Source organism: Nelumbo lutea, chromosome 4 (assembly GCF_056320005.1).
Source record: "Nelumbo lutea isolate HS-2025 chromosome 4, American lotus-T2T, whole genome shotgun sequence".
NCBI lineage: Eukaryota > Viridiplantae > Streptophyta > Magnoliopsida > Proteales > Nelumbonaceae > Nelumbo > Nelumbo lutea.
The window spans coordinates 97,141,053-97,153,401 of NC_142687.1; the positions used below are offsets into that span (position 1 = coordinate 97,141,053).

At 39.3% G+C, this 12,349-nt stretch overlaps 2 protein-coding genes across 5 annotated transcripts; one reads left to right on the forward strand and one right to left on the reverse strand.

The window, feature by feature from the left end:
* Window positions 1–597: 597 nt before the first annotated feature.
* On the reverse strand, window positions 598–3,583 carry LOC148862059 (putative methyltransferase At1g29790). 4 transcript variants are annotated; one of them, XM_088941844.1, is made up of 3 exons: window positions 2,457–3,583; window positions 1,803–1,872; window positions 598–939 (listed from the first exon to the last, which is right to left on the reverse strand). In XM_088941844.1, exons 1-2 carry the CDS (start codon window positions 3,581–3,583, stop codon window positions 1,851–1,853), a joined length of 1,149 nt encoding a protein of 382 aa, XP_088797970.1. In that variant the 3' UTR covers window positions 598–939; window positions 1,803–1,850. The 4 variants fall into 4 exon arrangements, 3 of the variants coding, with proteins under 3 accessions (XP_088797970.1, XP_088797971.1, XP_088797972.1); XR_016095074.1 differs by lacking the exon at window positions 598–939 and adding an exon at window positions 1,597–1,650 and having other exon boundaries at window positions 1,771–1,872; XM_088941845.1 differs by lacking the exon at window positions 1,803–1,872.
* LOC148862060 (uncharacterized) lies at window positions 2,516–11,866 on the forward strand. The gene is made up of 7 exons (XM_088941847.1): window positions 2,516–4,516; window positions 6,580–6,645; window positions 6,764–6,813; window positions 6,909–6,973; window positions 10,228–10,319; window positions 11,406–11,477; window positions 11,568–11,866. The coding sequence occupies exons 1-7, from the start codon at window positions 4,514–4,516 to the stop codon at window positions 11,604–11,606; spliced, it is 387 nt and encodes a 128-aa protein (XP_088797973.1). The 5' UTR covers window positions 2,516–4,513; the 3' UTR covers window positions 11,607–11,866.
* Window positions 11,867–12,349: the final 483 nt, after the last annotated feature.

Sequence of the window (12,349 nt, forward strand, 5' to 3'; positions counted from 1 at the left end):
GATTTATGTGAATCCCCCAAATATATCTTTCCGGTTCATATCTTAAAATTGGTTTTGTGAATTCTGATACTTTCTTGATGAAACCTATATTTGAACCTTGGTAATGCCCCGTGAACCAGGTCACAAAGGACTTGAGCTCACTGGTACCATGCAGTTCTCATGCCTCTCAATTTCTATCTTCTGAATATTAAACCAGATATTTGGTGGTGGTGGTGGTGGTGGTTCTATTCAATGGTGTTTCAGGTGCCTGGCTACCAGCTCCTCCACGCTTTCTAGACTCCAAAAGTGGTAAGCATTTGAGGGGAGTCATCAAAACCGGGGCTCATACATGTACATGCGTAGGATTTGCACACAAGAGAGGGACACCACATATAATCCAAAAACTTAAGCTATTCGGTTATGTGCCACTCTTGTATACAAGTCCCTTACACCTCTCATTCTTTTCCAATGTGGGATCTCTCCAATTACTTGTAGGTGAACCCCAACAACAAGAACCTTTTTCCTTGGAGCTTCTATCCCTTTTGCAGTTAATATTAGATATCATTTTTTCTTTCTTTTTTCTGAAACATAATAGGCAGCAGTTCTCAATACAAGTTGTAATCAAGACACATAAGCCTGGTCTCTTGGATTAAATAAATTTTCAACAAACAAAGCCTTGTACAATACATTGAAGAAATAAGGGGAGCTTATCATTTACCCTGAGACTTGTCCTGACTCCTGAAAGGGCTAGTCTTGGATAGCCCAAACTAGTGTTGTTCTCAGGAGTAACAAAGAATGGTGGCTTGGTATTACACGACTTGTGTAGAAAATGTATCCAAATTTAAAATGTGCTCAACATCTACCCTTTTAGCCTTTCATTTTAAAAAGAGCAGAAATGGATATAAGGAGTTCCATTGATAGTAGATGATATTCCCATTTTCCACTGCTAATGAATTTCACCTGCAATATTAGGAAACCAACTTAAAAACAGTTGCTCAAAGCCTCTAGTATATAATGTCAAAACATGCCAGATTTTAAGAATTGACATAATAAAGCAAAAGCATTCATTAGAATGTCAAAATTAATGAAAGCCAAAAACTTATACATGTCTATGCTCCTAACAGATGTTTAAAAATGTAGGCGTGTTTGTAAGTGAAAAAATAAAAATAAAAATACAGAGGCGTAATGCAAGGCATTCCACCATCCCGAGGAATGAGGCATAAACCAGGATGCAAGAGGTGAAAGCCTCTAGAGCATATAATTTAAACTAATAAATAAATAAAAATAAAATAAATAAAAATAGGAAGTTTTCCAAAAAAAAAAAGGAAAATCAAGAAAAGTTAGAAAAAAATAGGTACAATTTTTTAATAATAGAACCATCACATTCAAATATAAAACAGATCGTTAAGCATGACCCATCCTTTATGTTGTTTCTTAATAGCAAGTACCTTAAGGATGACACATATGAAGTGTGCATCTCTAAAATAGAGGACCAGTAGAAGCACACACCTTACATGAGGTTTACACTTTTTTAGTTTTCTATGCACTTCTATATGAGAGGTATATGCCTCTTATTTTTATATATTTCTCTGGGTGTTTTGTTAACACTCACATGGAAGCATGCCTCCAAGCAGATGCCTCCCAAGCCTTTCAGTATACTGCTCCTAACATCTGGAAATGACTACGGTTTCAGCTAGAGTATCCTTTGTTACATAAAAAGCCATAAAGAAGGCCAAATGATGACTAAGAAGCTTAAAATAGTCCAAACTGGCAACAGAGAAGTTCACCTACATAATAAAAGAAAGGAAAAGATTTCTTCTTACAGATCCTAGCACTGAATTCATCATCATCATCCATGCCTTATCCCAATTTTATAGGGCGGCTACATGAATCCTGTTTCACCAATTCATTCTATTTAAAGCCATATCGATTGAAGCATGGAAAGACAAATCAGGATCCTCCATATCATGAGAGTTTTGGCAAAAGTTTTAATTATCTTACGAAACTTGATTCTTACTCTAGTGCTATTTTCAGTAACATTCCAAAACATAATGGGCTTTATGTTGATTGACCTAACTATATTTTATACGTTAACAAACCAGATATTTGGGTTTACAAGTGTTCAACTCTCCCCAAAAGGAACTTCTGATTTCACCTTATCTGGCCAAAGCATTCTTATTAACATTTCCCTGGAAGTGTTTTGTGAAATTAAAAAGTGTTTCAAAGAAGCAAACTGAAACATGACCCAAGTAATGCCAATATCATGTTTCACCAGAAGCAAATAAAACCATTAATCTTCTCTTCAACCCAAATAGTATAAAAACAATTAATTTTTGTCATAAAATGATAAAACATGATTTCAAGTAGAAGATTTTCTTCCCATCCCTCTTAAGAAAAACAGCAATTTAAGCTAAAATACAAACGAAATAGATATCATCATCAAAGAAAGCACACGAACCTGGACCCTAGACTCTCACCTTGATACAGGCTTCTGCAGGAGGGCAGTCAAATAAACATCTCCATTCTTCAGCCCACTGGAATCTGTTTTATTCCCTGTTGCCCACTTCACTTTCTTGTAACCCAACTTTCTGATCAATGGTGCATAAACCTTCTCAAGATCGGTTCCTTTGCTGAAAAAATGATCTAACCAGAAGTACCCCCCACCCCTCAACACCCTATCTACATCATAGAACAGGAATTCCATTGTTGTAATTGGAATCCAACGGTTAACAGCATGCCCACAGCGAACAAGATCGACAGCCCCATCAAATATTGGGAACCGCTGTTGCAATGGAATGTGCAATGGAACAAGCCCCCTCAGTGCAGTTGCTTCATTATATGGGGAACCCAAATTCATGGTTGTGGATAGAACAGTGACATTGTGGAGCTTCATTCTTGCAGCAAAGGTCCCAGTTCCAGCTCCAATATCAAGTGCAAGTCGAAGAACTGAAGAAGAGCCCTTTGCAATTTGCAGTAATTGGGGAATGGTGAGATCAAGATCAGATTTAGCTGTAAGGAATTTAGTGGACTCAAGTTTCATGTCAAAGCCAAGGTTGTCATTGAAGCGGTTAAGACAAGCGAAACTCTTGCAAGAATAGTGGGACCAAAGTAAAGCATAGTCAGGGAGAGAAGAAGGAAAGGGATTCGAGGTGAGAGAGGAAGGGATTTTTGAAGAAGTGCGAGAGAAGCAGCGGCGACGGGGGAGGGGGTGGCAACCTCGGAGTATTAGGGCTTCGGAGAGATCCGTATCATCTGGACAGAGAGAGAATGGTGTGTAGTTCATGTAACGGTGAAGAAGATCAGGGTTGTCACGGCAGGCAGAGGCAATGGGGGCTATATGTGCATAGAGAAGGAGATCTGAAGGGACAGTGGCTTTTGCGCTGGTGGCGGGGGTGGGAGTGGTTGAGCGGAGGCGGGTGAGGTGGTTAATGGTGGCTCTGATTGTGTTGAGTTGGTGATGTAGGTGGTCTGGGACTGGGGGAGGAGATGCGGGTTTGCTCTGGACGGATGAAGTGAGGTGGTACAGAGAGAGGATATTGGTAGCCACCATGGCCAGCAAGAGAAGCATGTTCAGCCCCATTCCCAATCCCATCTTTCTTTCCATCTTCCCCTACTTCCTCTTTTTCTCTGAGTTGCTCTTCTTCTCTTCTATGCCTGGGAAACTAATGAATGCAGAAAACTAAATTGTATCAGAAACAAGAACTACTGTTCCTCACCACGTTACTCTAATAAACTAATCACTCACGTAGATATATTTTATAGCAAAAATCCAATCTCTCAGTAACATCAAAATATATCAGAATCATTGACTCAAGTGAGTTCATACTAGGATAGTAAGGTTCTAAGATCTCACATTATTAGATTTCAGTTAAAATCATAGATCAAAGGACTTCAGCTCGCAGATCTCAAGTTCCAATGCAAATGGCAGATCTTGTAAGTTGAAAAAAAAGAAGAAAAGAAGAAAACCCAACGCCAACCTATACACCTAACGAAGCTAAAAGCTTAAAAAAGAAAACTTACCAGAAGAAGATGCAACTGTCATGGCTCTTCTTTGCGACCGGAGAGTGATCGATATGTAGAGAAATAGAAAAGTCATCAGTCAGTCCATGAGCTCTACTGCAGTCTGCACTGAGTATTTACACTCAGGGGAGCTGGGAGATGGGGGATTGGGGGGCGTTGGATTGGAATCTTTTCTCATAATCTATTTTTGGTGCAGGCAGTAATACTTTACTCACTGTTTATCTGTGTGATCAAATGTGTGTGCAGCTCCGCTGCTGTTCACGTGTATATATGACGTGGGGAGTTATTATTGGTTAAACAACCTCTAACACAGCCATCAATTGCAGCTAAATCGAACTCGATCAATCTGGATCTCTCGGGTTCTTATTCGGATCGGATCGCTGTAATTGAGCTACCGTATAAATGCGGACCTTTTGGAGATCGCATAACTTCAATCAACGCTGTTGCTGAGCAAGGAGGTCCAGGCCTCCAGGGTTGGTTTCGCTGCTTCTTCCAGAGGAGAGAAAGAAAAGCAATGGTATGTGTAGAAGCAGAGCCATCTCACAACCAGTGCTTCACGTTTTCGTTTTGCTTCTTGTCCTTCTGTTTTTTCTTCTCTATTAGTGCCAAAATTGTTTACAGTTAGTTGTTTTTGGTCCATTTGAAGAACGCGTTGTTGGTTTTTTTTTTTTCTTAGAGAGGACTTTTCCTAGTTTGATTTTGATCTTGAGGGTTTTTCCCATTAAATATAAGTTTGATTATTTGGGGTGGTTTTAATCAACTTGATTGTTGTTAATAGTTTGGTTGAGTTAGTGCGTTTTATGCTTCTTGTGATGGTGTGATGGTATGTGTTCGATTTCGTGGATTGGTTGCTTAGCTATTGAACCAATATAAAAGTATAGAACATTTGAATCTCCGTCGACCCGACAATGCAAATTGACCGTTTTGATAAGGAGTGAGGCTCTGTTTTTGGAAAAAGACCGATTACACTATGGTTTTTCATATTTGTATCCATTGCTTATTTTGGTAATTGAAGAAACATGATGAAAATTTAATGTCTTTAGCCAGTTCTTTAGTTTAAACTTTTTGGTCAATTGGGTGCCATAATTCATAATTGTGGTCGAGGATACGATGTAAGGAGAATAGGATGAGAGGGATATTACTTATCGTTCTATCCACAATTGTGCTGCTTTGATGTTTAGGAAATAACTTATGTTTCTTAATTAATTTGATGTTTGGTATTTGATGGAGCGCGATCCGACCGATCTTAGCTGTCCACGACCTTGCTTCTAAACGGGGTAGCAGGGAATCTGAAACGGAGGAGATGGGGAAGCTCCGGGGTGAACCCGGTGTAGAGGCTCCGAAGCTCAAGTTAGAATCCTTCAAAAGCAAGGTAATACCAGATAGCGCAAAGTTTGCATACCTTGTTTGTTGGGGGCAGGGGGCTCTTATAATCAATTCGTGCACTCGCCCCGAGGCCCTTGTCAGGTCGGGTATGATTACCCTTGTGCTTGTCAATTCGGCCATCGTCCTTTCTACTGGGACAGAACCGTCACTGCCTAACCGTCTTTCTAACTGGAGATGGCGGTGTCAGTGGCGGTGGCAGGTGGCCGTTTAGAGTGCGGCCGCCAAATGTCAGATCCCAAGTCATTCAGGCGCGGCGCCCTCAGGCATGGACTTCCTCAGTGTCAGGCATGGTACGACTTGTTTGGTTTGGTGCCCAGAAGGTGATGCGGAGTGCTGAGCGAGGCAAAGTCTTGAGCTCGGAGGTATCTATAGGGCAGGTCAGTTCGACGAGGTGTATCCCAAACTGTTACAAGGTGGCCAGTTCGGCGAGGTATATCCCGAGCTGTTACAAGGTGGGTCAGTTCGGCGAAGTGTATCCCGAGCTGTTACAAAGTTGGCCAGTTCGGCGAGGTGTATCCCGAGCTGTTACAAGGTAAGTCAGTTCGGCGAGGTGTATCCCGAGCTGTTACAAGTTTGGCCAGTTCGGCGAGGTGTATCACGAGCTGTTACAAAGTTGGCCAGTTCGGATTACTCTGATTTTGGGCAAAGGGTGAGTTCGGGCCCCCCGTAAGGAGTTCGGTCCGCTGGTGTCCCCTTGTTCCCGCCTAGGCTTGGTCCCTTTTGCCGAGCTGTTGTTTCTGCCACATGTCACGTAACAGTGAGGTCGGGCCAAATCTTCCTTCATCAGTATTGTTTAATTTCCGTAAGGGTGGTTGTTTGCAAATCTTGTTATTAATAGGCTTTATTGGCATTGTTTTTGTGCAATTATATTTTAGTGTTAAATCTGAACATTTTGGCATAGAAATGCAAGGTTCAAAGTGTGGGTGCATATTGTACGATACTTATCAGTTTTTGAACCCATTGATACACTAAAAATAAGGACTTAGGACATGTGGTCACTTTTGAAGGGTACCTTTCCTAGAGATCTCCTGTCTCAATTCTTAAAACTTAAAGCATTTAAAATTGAAGAGTATTGCCCCTCTGGAACGTGATACACAGCTTTGCGTATCACATGTATTGATACTTTGAACCTTGTAGAAATGTCGGTGATTTTATAAATTTATTGTACATCACTTGCAACTTCTATCTACCTAGGGTGATCCTGAATTGGAAGCTATCAGGCAAGGAAGAATGCAAGAATTAATGGCACAACGTGGCATTGTAAGTAATATTGTCTTCAGACTATTTACTATTTTGGGATTATGTTGCGTCAACATGATTCAGTTGACTTCAACGTCAGACTATAATCATTTTGCTAACTTAATACCTTTGCAAGCAGGGTAATCAGCATAACTCAGAGCAGCAGAAAGCACAGGAAGAGGCGAAAAGGTTGTTTTTTCTATACAAATATTCATAGCACTATGTCATGTCTTTTTGGTGTGGTTGTTATAGGACTATTGAATTGTTCAACTATTATACTTCAGGGAAGCAGATGAAAGGAGGCAAATGATGCTTAGTCAGATTTTGTCATCTGAAGCACGAGAAAGGCGTAAGTTGAAATCTGCATATAATATGATAACTGTTCTTGTGAACTTGAGCATTTTATTTTATGGTAAATTAAAATGACCTCGTGTACTAGCCCACTTGTTATTTTGTGTCACTTAACTACATTCTACTTGCATATAATGTTCAACCTTTTCCAATGTTAAAGTTTGCTGATAAAAAAAAAAACCTTCTTCCAATGCTAAAGGTTAGTTAGAAACTACCAAATTTCACATGAAATGCTGGACAAACAAAATAAGGATGCAGAACAGCTTAAGCCATTAGAGGAGGGAAACCCACCCCATGCAAAAGGAAAAAAAAAAAAAGGTATCAAGCCTCTTAGCAACACATGGCCATTAAGGAATTTCGATCTAATAGGCACAAAATAAAAACCCAATATAACTAGGTAAATTATACCTGAATGAGGAGGTCTTTCCATCAACACATGGTCGAACCAATTGGTAATAAAATTAATTAAATAATCATACCTCCAAATGCCATTGCCACTTGTTGAACCTCTTGATGCCATTTCCACTTAAGTTATCATGTGACTAATGTAACTAGTCTTACTAGTAATAGTCTAAGGCCCATTTCGTTTAGTGATTCATGTTGGGCCTCAGGCCTTGGCCCCCAAGCATGGCCCCCCCTCCCAGGTCAGGCCTAGCACAGCCCGTGGCCTTGTTCCCAGCTATGTCGGGCCGGACATGAGGAACCAGGCCATGGCAGGTTGGGCTGCCTACTTTATTTGATTATTTCTTTTCTAGTTTTTCACTTCTTGTCTTTTCCTAAACTAAGAAAAATTAGAAAAGAAATAAAAAAAAAACATATAATAGAAAAAATTAACATGAATGGTAATAGACAATAGTTGGAAAAATATTTGTCATTTCAAATCTAATGTGTACAAAAAAAATAAAAAATACACTGAAAAAATATTACAATGGAGTTGATCATTCAAGCTGCTCTCCTCTTCCCTGTTCTAGGTGATGCCATGTGTCTAAACAAATGGCCAATGCCAACACTTCTATGATAGTTGAAATCATGTATGCATTTTTTTTGCAAACTGCTCTTCTTCCCTTTCTAGGGATTTCCATAATCCTGAACATAGTCCAGACTTTGCTCCTTCTGTTACCAGTGTGGGACCTGATATTTACTGAATTGGGCTTCATCAAGAAAAGGAAAAGGATTTTGGGAAGAGCCAGCCATTGTAGAGAGTAACAAAGTATGAGAGTATGTAAGAGAGTATGAGAGTTGTGGGGAGAATGAGGGAGGTAGGGTATTTATAGGAATTGGGGTGATTAATTTGACTAAAATACCTCCAAAACTAGTTGTTTATTGTTGTTGGGAGGGGTATTTTGGTTATTTTTAGGGTTATATGTTATTTAACTTAAAACCCTCTAAAGGGCCTAACCTAGTTGTAATATAGTTGTTAGGGCCTTGGGGGGCATTTATGTCATTTTTTGCCCCTATGATCCAAAATACATAAATACTCCTAGTGGCGGTTTATAGCTGTTGGGGGGGGGGGGGGGTATTTTAGTTGAAATACCCCCTCAAAAAGCAAATGTATCAATTGGGCCCCCTCCAACGACTATATTCTCGTAGGCTACACATGTGCCATGTCGTGTTGGGCTGTTTGGTCGGGCCATGTCTAGGAGGTTCAGTCCCCTTTATAGCCTAGGCTTGACACGGCCTAGATTTGGCACAACATGGTACTGTAGTGACCATGTTGTGCCAAGCACAACCCCTGTCATGCTGGATTGTGTCGGCTTGCCATTGGCCCGACCCACATTACATCTCTAGGTTCAAACCATGTTTGGGAAGAGACAGGTCGAATTTGCCGCACAGAGGTAATGAACCCCTGAGCCAATCGAATTGGACTTAGTCTAGGCCCAATACTTAACTAAGTGATTTTTGGTTTCAGTCACCCTACGAAGCCCAAGGATGATGGATTGATATGAGATAAAGCCCATCAATTTTCAGCCCTGTAGTGGCCTCTTGCCCCTAACCTCTCAGCCCTAAATAATCAAAACACTGCTCATAGGGAAGGGCCTCTTCTCTAACTACAAAATGCAGTGCCACACCCTCTACTCAGATGGATCATGGGATTAAAACCTTTTGCAGACCATTTTTTAGAAAATAACATAAGTATAAATACATTTTGCAAAGAGATTTCAAATATAGTTGAAATCCACTATTGGCAGTTTTACATTTCCATCAAAGAGAGTGTAAATCTTGATATTTACTTTGTTTGACTAAGGGACTGATCCTATTACAATGATCGCCCACTCGGATAATATCCTAAAATGCTCCAACATACCTAGGTATTTGACCCTAAGAGGATTTCACTAGTTTGCATATCAAAAGAAGCTCAGTCCAAGACCTAGTGCAATATCATTATCAAGTTAGGGATTAAGTGCAACTTTCCAATTTTGCTCATCTCTCCAAGGTCCAGGGTATAACTGGAAATGGGTTCAGGTTCAATGCTTCTCACAAACATCCATCGGTTGTACTGATATTATTAATGCATAAAACTCATTGTACATCAATCTGATTGGAGCTAAGGGCATAAACTGTCTAACAATTTCAGATACCATTTATAACAGTATAGTTCTTTGTCTCCTTGTTAGTATCTCAATTCAACTCAAAAAAGCCTTAATCCAAACCATTTGGGTTGGGTACAAGTGTACAAGAATCCTGTCTTGCAATTGCTCTTTATTGTTGCCATGCCTTCTACTTATGTTGGTTCTGTAAGTAATATATAAATCTGGTTGAGTTATATCATTCTTGCAATTGTACAAAGTTATTTCTGTATGACTGCTGATGCTAGTTGGGAACTCCATATTTGTCTCATGTCTTTCCCCACAGAAATCAAGGGTTTGAATATTGATTTCATTTTTAACATGTTGAAAGATTGGCACTCTCTTTAATTTTAAGTGGCAAAGCCTAATGTCATCAAGATTGGAAAGAAAACCATAGTAGAGGAGGATGTTGTAAGATTTAGAATATGAATGGTTACACTCATCGTATGCTTGAATCTGCTTATAGATGAAATATGTTTTTATGGCCTATCAAATACTGCAGATGGTAAACACAAAAAGAATGCTGATTTCTTGTTGTTCTATATGCCATGTTTGAAATTTTAAATGGTCATACTTGGCTCTTCACAAGAAAAGAAACTAATTTACTTACACTTTAAGAAGCTGTTAATCCATCTTACGCTCTTCCATGCTTATATTCTCACTTTTATGATCTTACCACTAACAGTTGCTCGGATTGCTTTGGTGAAGCCTGAGAAGGCACGAGGAGTTGAGGATGTTCTGCTGAGAGCTGCTCAAATGGGTCAGATTGTTGAGAAGGTAAGAAATAACATGCCTTTGTATTTTCTTTACTTCGATGCACACCTAATTGGTGTATCTAATCTATCTCAAAGTTTTTCTCAAGGATGCTGGTTTAATGCTTTTTTTTCTTTGGGCTGGGATTTACCTATTGCTGCATCTAATCTATCTAAAAGTTGTTTGCAAGGATGCCAGTTTTACGCTTTTCTTTATTTCTTCCTTTTTCTTTGGGGTTGGGATTGGGGTTAGATAACAGAGGATAAATAATTCAAAGAGAGCAAAATATAATCCTATTCAAAGAGGGGAAAAATCAGAAAGTACTATTCTACAAGGTGTAGCATCTCTATTCTTCCCCAGTTATCCTTATAAAATTATAATATCCTTGATTTCTTTCAAAATTAAAGCCCAATGCATCCATATCTAGAAAGATATGTGCAAAATTGTTGGGAGGCCAAATACATTGTCACATTTTTTTTGGATCATTTGTGCACCATTAAATATTCTTCCATTTTTTTTTTCATTCCATTGCCTTTACAATCTAGTAAATGGGACCACACTTTGCAAAAGAGCCCTCAGAGCCAAAGGCCAAAATCAATTGAACGCCAAACAAGAAGAGCCTCATAGTTTCCAATTGACATACTCCTGTTGAAAAAGTGCAAGGAGCCCTGCATATTCCTAGAAATGAGTATGACAAAGCAAAGAAAGAGGTTGCTTCCATGGTCCTTATCTTTGCATATAGTGCCACCCTTGTGCAGAGGGAAAACATTTTCGTTCAACATATTAATGGTGATCTATGACACCCCAAATGTCTGTACATCCATAGCATACTTATTTTGGCCTGGATGCTCACACAATTTGACCCATGAAGGCATATATTCAGTCCGTCCAAAGTCTACACAGAAAGAGGTGCAGGTTCATCTCTATTTACAAGTATTGTTTGTGTATGCCAAAAAGTTTCTGCACATTTTTAGGCGTAAATAAGGATAGTCATGTCCTTACATGCCCAACTTGTGCAATAGACCCTGAAATTTCTATCATGTTGATGTGCAGGAAAAAGGTGTTTCATCCATCATAGGTTGATGCCTTTAAATGGTTTTATATTTTCAGGTGTCTGAAGAGAGGCTTATATCATTGCTGGAACAGATTAACAATCAAACAACAAAACAAACTAAAGTGACAGTACGTCGTATACTTGCTCTTCCCTGTGCTTATATTTGACGTGAATATTGATTCTTCCACTTCCCATATCTCTTATTTCTGATTCTTCAGATCCAGAGGCGTAGGAGTGTTCTTGAGGAAGACGATTAGCTCCAGTTTTAATCAGTACTTGGTATTTAATGACAGAAAGCTCTTAAATGAGTCTATATTTTCAATACACTTGGTCCATGTGATTATGCTGGCCTCACATTTCAAGATAATCTTCTGCTGCTATTACGTCTGCTGGCAATTGGGTGTCTTTCTTTTGCTACCAGATTGTTCATCCAACACTGAGTTAAGAGTAAAACCTGTGTCAAATATTTATCATTAACGTGCTGTACTGGCCATGACTTATTCTGGTTCAGTAACTATGTTCTCCTGGCAAACAAGCTCTATCTCTGACGCATGAGATTGCCTCAGCTACCAAAATCACCAACAAACTACCAAAGAGCAAATATGCCCTGGTGGCTTTGTAGACATTGCTTTCTAGGGGTTACTGCCCCTATCCTTTAGGTTTCAATACGATGAACTTTGATGGTAAGTCTTGGCTAATTAAGGCTGCGTTTGGCATGTTCTTAGAGAACTAATTATGATTAATTTTGTCATTCAATAAATTATTTTTTAAGTTTGGATGTATGAAAATTTTTTAAGTTAGGATGTGTAAAAAAGTTTCATTTTGGAACCAAGTAGCAGGGGGTTGCGATGGTATTTTGATTTTACCGTTGGGTTTCGGTGAGTGGATTTTCATTGTATAGGCATTAGGTTTTTTTTTTTTTTTTTTTTTTTTTGAGGGGGTTTCAAAGTCATTTCTCAGAGAAATCAGCAAATTCAATGATTTCTCTTTTTGATTTCCA